Below are 6,000 nucleotides of genomic sequence, written 5' to 3' on the forward strand. Positions count from 1 at the left end.
GAGAGGGACCGGAGAAGGAAGATATCAGACAGAAAATTATCTATAAATGCAGTTGTAATAAATACAGTTGAGTATAGACAAATGATTAAGAACAGTTGCTGTAATAAATAAATGGTTAAAACCTTATTGCAAGGAGTGTGTGAGTAATTATGGATTCAGGTACGTTCGATTAGTTCATTTAGACCGCTGGGAGTCAAGATATTTAGTTTAAAGATCCAAAAATTTTCTCTACGGACTAGTTGGTTGAACCTGTCTGGGTGTGAGGTAGGAATTTGTTCGATCGGAATAAGTTTCAATAGGGATGGATCTTTGTTGTGGTGGGATGCAAAGTGGCGGGATACGCTGTGTAGGGGATAACCACAGTTGATTTTGCTCCGATGGGTGTTGATACGTTCTCAAACTCTGGGTGGTGTGTCCCACATATTGCAAGGAGCATGGGCATTCAAGGACATAGATGACGTCATCTGAGCCACAATGATGAATGAATTCATCTTAAAGGATTCTCCTGTGGATAGGGCCTTAAAAGAATGAATTAGTTACTCACCGGTAATTCCATTTCCATTAGTCCACCATGACGGCCCACCTGGAGGATGCCCCTTGACCTCTGTAGGGACAGGAAGAAGAGAGGTTAAATTCCCCTCCCCGCATCCTCCCGCCAGTGACTTCAAAATAACCACACTGAGGAAGATGCAACAATGATTTATTTATATGTTTTCATCACATACAGTTTCATCATTGTGAATACCACATAACCTATAACAAGCAAGGGAGGGAAACTATAGGCCGTCATGGTGGACTAATGGAAATGGAATTACCGGTGAGTAACTAATTCATTCTTTCCACTTCATCCCCCATGACGGCCCACCTGGAGACTTACAATATGAGTAGTCTTTTAGGGAGGGATCACTGCTTGAAGCACTTTTCTCCCGAAGGACAGATCCTTCGAGGAGGGCAAGTCAAGTCTATAGTGTTTAGAGAAGGTAGAAAAGGAAGTCCACGTTGCTGCTTTGCAGATCTGTTCTAAGGAGGCCCCTCTTTTCTCTGCCCAGGAGGTGGATACGGCTCTTGTGGAATGTGCCCTTATTCCTGATGGTATTGGAATCTCTTGGATGTCGTAACAAGAAGATATCGCCATCCTTAGCCATCTAGCGATGGTTGCCCTGGACGCCTTCCTCCCCTTATTTTTCCCCTGGAATTGGAGAAATAGGTTAGAATCAACTCGCCAGGATTCAGTTATTTCCAAGTATTTAACGACAGAACGTCTTACATCTAAAGTGTGCCATTCGCGTTCTCTCTCTGAGGACGGATTCTTGCAGAAGGAAGGTAATATGATCTCTTGACCTCTATGGAACTCCGAGACCACCTTTGGGATGAAATTTGGGTCCAGTGTGAGAATAATTCTATCATCAAGAACCCTCATATAGGGTTCCTTAATAGAAATTGCCTGGAGTTCACCTAGTCTCCTTGCTGAGGTGATTGCTACCAGGAAAACTGTCTTTAGTGTCAGATTTTTTACACTAGCAGAAGAAATTGGTTCAAAAGGCTCCTTAATTAAAGCATTTAAGACCAGAGAAAGATCCCATGAAGAAGTCCTTTTAAGGACCTGGGGTTTTAATCTAGAGGCTGCTAGAATGAATCTTTTCACCCACCTGTGCTCGATGAGGGGTTGATCGAAGAAAGCACTTAGGGCTGATACCTGGACCTTTAGAGTACTTGTGGAAAGTCCCAACTCCAAACCCTTTTGAAGGAAGTCAAGAACCTGCAAGATATTGGGGTTAGATTGACATGGTGGATTATCTGCACAGAAAGAACAAAATTTTTTCCAAATCTTGTGATAAATGGCAAAAGTGACAGGTTTCCTACTTGCCTTCAGGGTGTTTATAACAGCAGAGGATAGTCCTTGGGACTTCATATAGTCCGATTCAGGATCCATGCTGATAACTGGAGTCTTCCTGGATCTGGATGGGATATTGGACCCTGTACCAGGAGATCTTCTGACACTGGTAGTATGACTGGATCCTGAGTGGACATCCGCTTCAGAATCGGGTACCAGCTCTTTTTGGGCCAATTTGGGCACACAAATATGGTCTGCGTCTTCTCTAGATAAATTTTTTCCAACACTCTGGCGATCAGGGGAATAGGGGGGAAGGCGTAGGCGAGAGTGGTGTTCCAAGAGTGGGAGAATGCATCCAGACGATTTCTTGTCTCCCCTTTTTCCAAGGAAAAAAAGTGTCGACACTTGGAGTTTCTTTTTGTCGCAAACAAATCTATTTGAGGTTCTCCCCAAAGGGAGGATAGATACTGGAATATCTCCTCTTTTATGCACCACTCGTTGGGAAGTATTTTCCTTCGGCTGAGGAAATCCGCCGTGGTGTTCTCTGTTCCCTTTAGATGGGTAGCCGAGATTGATAGGACATGGTCCTCTGCCCACAAAAATATTTGCCGTGTTAAGGACATCAGTAATGGGGATCTGGTCCCCCCTTGCCTCTTCAGGTATGATACTGTCGTGGTGTTGTCGGACAGTATCAACAGGTGATGTCCTGCTAGTTGAGCAGTGTTTGAGCTGAGTACTTCCCAAACCGCCCTTAGTTCTCGATAGTTGGACGACCTTCTGGAGATCTCCTCTGTCCAGGAGCCCTGCGTCAACTTTTGAGGAAGCACTGCTCCCCAACCGCTCTTGCTGGCATCTGTCTGTATGGTGATGTACGGACTGTTCCTCCAGAAGATTCCCCTGTATAGATTTGTGTCCATCAGCCACCACTTGAGATCTTCCTTGACTGACGCGGGGATTGATACCTTTTTGTCCAGTCCCTCCGAACTCCTGTTCCAGGACCTTAGGACCCATTTCTGGAGAACTCGAGTATGGGCTTGGCACCAGGCCACTGAGGAGATGCATGCTGTTAATAGTCCTAGGACCTTCATAGCGCCCCTGATGGAGATAAGGGACCTTCTCCTGAACCTTCTTAACTCCTCCTTGATATGAGCCCTCTTTTCCTGTGGAAGGAATGACATTTGTAAGCAAGAATTTAAATTCACTCCCAGGAATTTCTTTACTGTGGCTGGTGATAAATCTGATTTTGGGTAATTTATGATCCAGCCCAGTCTTTCTAAAGTTCCTATTGTGATGTCCCTTGAGGAAATTAGGTTCTGTTTGTTTTGTCCAATAACCAGTAGGTCGTCTAGATATGGAATAATCAGTATGTCCTGCTGTCTTAGGAACGCCACCACCTCTATCATCACCTTGGTGAAGGTTCTGGGGGCTGAAGATATGCCAAAAGGGAGTGCACGAAATTGAAAATGTAACGTGGAACCCCCCGGAGAAAAAACAGAGAACCTTAGGAACTTTTGTGAAGACGGGTGAATGGGGACGTGATAATATGCGTCCTTTAGGTCTATAGTGCACATTACAGCATTTTTGTGGATAATGTGGGTGGCAGACCTTACCGACTCCATCCTGAACTTGTTGTAGACGATGAAGTCGTTGAGTCGTTTCAGGTTGATTATCAGCCTGTTCGATCCGTTCGGCTTCTTTACAAGAAAAAGAGAAGAATAAAATCCTTGCTTTTCTTGTTCCTGAGGAACCTGGGTAATAACTCCAGAAGACAATAAAGATGATATTTCTTGCCAGATTAGATAGTGGGACATTTCTGATGTATGGGGAGAGGGTGGTAGGTAACTTGTAGGAGGAAGCTTCTTGAAGTCTATTTTGTATCCTTGAAGAAGGATGTCTAGAACCCAAGGATTTGAGGTGATTTTTAACCATTCCTCTCTGAACTTCAATAATCTTCCTCCTACTATGGCGTCACTGTTTCTTGTTTCTGTTGGGATCGGATGATGTTGAAAAGAGAAACCCTTTACCTTTTCCTCCTTTCGGGTAGCTCCAGCGACCCCTTTTCCCCTTATCTTTGTATTCCTCTCTTTGGCCTTTAAAGTCCCGAAAGGGCTGCTTCCTGGGTATTGGCTTATTCTCCGGGAAACCCTTTCTCTTATCTGCCTGAAAAGGGAAGACCACATAGCTTTGTTTTTGAGCGGATATCCCCATTCCACTGCTTCAGCCACAGCGCCCTTCTTGAAGCATTTGTCAGGGCTCCTTCTTTTGAAGAGAACCGTACACCTTCGGCTGCCGCGTCTGCTAAGAAGGACGTTGCTGATTTTAATAGAGGGAAATTCTCTAAAATTGTAGTTCTGGGAGTTCCTTCTTTAATATGGGATTCGAGCTCGTTCAGCCAATACAGGAGATTCCTCGCGACTGAGGTGGCCGTTAAATTTGATTTCAGACCCCACATGGATGTTTCCCAAGCTTTTTTCAGCAGAGAGTCAGATTTTCTGTCCATGGGGTCTCTAAGCTGCGCTGCGTCCTCAAACGGCAGGTCTGTCTTCCTTACTATTTTAGTAACCTGCACGTCCACTTTGGGACAGGAATCCCATAGTTTAGAGTCTTCAGGCTCAAAAACCAATCTCTTCCTAAAGTTTTTTGATATAAGGATCCTCTTCTCAGGTTCCTTCCATTCTTCATACACTAACTCTTTGAGGGTGTCATTTAAGGGAAATACCCTCTGGCGCTTTGCTTTTAACCCACCAAACAGCTCGTCTTCTTTAGATTGGGGTACGACCACATCCTCAATTTCTAATGTCTGTCTGATGGCCTTCAATAAATCATCCAATTCATCTATTGGGAAAAGATGTCTGGATTCAGCAGATTTTATAAAATCCTGGGGGTTTAAGGAGTCTTCCGTCTCTATTATAGAACAAGAAGGAGTCTCTGAGTCACTTCCTGCCTCGGATGGTGACGACCCCAGTTCCAATCTGGGCTTTTTACACGGGGGAGCCCTAGATGTAGCAGCGGCAATAGATGAGACCACCTTCTCTTCTATGAACCCTTTGATCTCGTCTAGGAAGGATGATTTCTCCTCTCGCATGAAATTATCAATACACACTTTACAGATTGGTTTCTTATATGAATCTGGCATAGAGTGGTTACACATGTTACATTTCCTGGTCCTGGTTTTATCCGATTTCTCGGGTCTTTCAGGCCTGCTAGCCTTATCCCCCTTCTCCTCCTTGCCTTTCCCCTTAGACCCCAGGTCTTTTTCCTAAAAGGCAAATATAGGAGACTAATAACCCACAAACATTGCATACACAGTGGCAATATCCCCTGCAATTAGCCCCACTTACGGATACTGGAGGGTGCAGGAAGATTGGGTTAACTTCGTCAGTCATAGTAGACAGCGGAAGATTTAGATGCAGATACTGGAGCCGTAGTCACTTGATCAACTAGACCTCAGATCATAGTGATCTACCTGCTTTAAATACCTTAATGGGGAGCCCATCCCCCTTAGAAGCGGCTGCTGGTCCGCGTCCCACGGCTCCCAGTGATGCTGCGCGGTTCCCCCCGTCACTTCCGGTCGCGGCCGGAAGTCGTCACCAGACTACGGGCTGCTGGGAAATGTAGTTTTCTTCGCGCGCGTGTAATCAGAATTGCGGCGCGGCGGCCAGTCAACGGACCCCTGGACGGCTACAAGGAGGACCCTGGATCGACCGAGAGCCGGGGCCGCCGGGATTTCGCCGTGGACGGCATCACCCGTGAGTAAATCTTCGTCCCCCCCCCCCACCTGGAGGAGAGAGGGCACCTCTCTATGACCTGCCTCGGTAGGGACAGGAAGAACACTGGCGGGAGGATGCGGGGAGGGGAATTTAACCTCTCTTCTTCCTGTCCCTACAGAGGTCAAGGGGCATCCTCCAGGTGGGCCGTCATGGGGGACGAAGTGGAAATCTTTGGTTTTGTTACACAAGAAGTTGCAGGTCTTGCATCTTTTCTTGTTGCATTTGTAGCAACCTTTCAGTTCCAGAAAAGGAGAGAGTGGGTTTCTTTTTTTCTTTACTGAGTCTTGTAGGGGCTAGAATGTTCTTGAGGTTAGGGGCCCTTCTGAAAGTGAGATGTGGTTTGGATGGGAGTAGTTCTGAAATGTATGGGTCTTTTTTGAGGATGTTCCAGTTTTG

The 6,000-nt window shown here is 45.8% G+C and overlaps 1 protein-coding gene across 1 annotated transcript; it reads right to left on the bottom strand.

Moving 5' to 3' along the window:
- Positions 1-544: 544 nt before the first annotated feature.
- On the bottom strand, positions 545-3,986 carry LOC140064545 (uncharacterized). The gene is made up of 2 exons (XM_072111556.1): positions 1,268-3,986; positions 545-1,189 (listed from the first exon to the last, which is right to left on the bottom strand). The coding sequence occupies exons 1-2, from the start codon at positions 3,761-3,763 to the stop codon at positions 893-895; spliced, it is 2,793 nt and encodes a 930-aa protein (XP_071967657.1). The 5' UTR covers positions 3,764-3,986; the 3' UTR covers positions 545-892.
- Positions 3,987-6,000: the final 2,014 nt, after the last annotated feature.

Source organism: Engystomops pustulosus, chromosome 6 (genome assembly GCF_040894005.1).
Source record: "Engystomops pustulosus chromosome 6, aEngPut4.maternal, whole genome shotgun sequence".
In the NCBI taxonomy this organism is placed as follows: Eukaryota; Metazoa; Chordata; class Amphibia; order Anura; family Leptodactylidae; genus Engystomops; species Engystomops pustulosus.

Bases quoted from the DNA above. Each gene is read 5' to 3' on its own strand.
- LOC140064545 (XM_072111556.1), bottom strand. From the start codon at position 3,763: ATGGTTAAAAATCACCTCAAATCCTTGGGTTCTAGACATCCTTCTTCA. The intron at 1,190-1,267 runs GTAAGACGTTCT...CTCCAATTCCAG, and splicing joins GCGAATGGCACACTTTAGAT to GGGAAAAATAAGGGGAGGAA.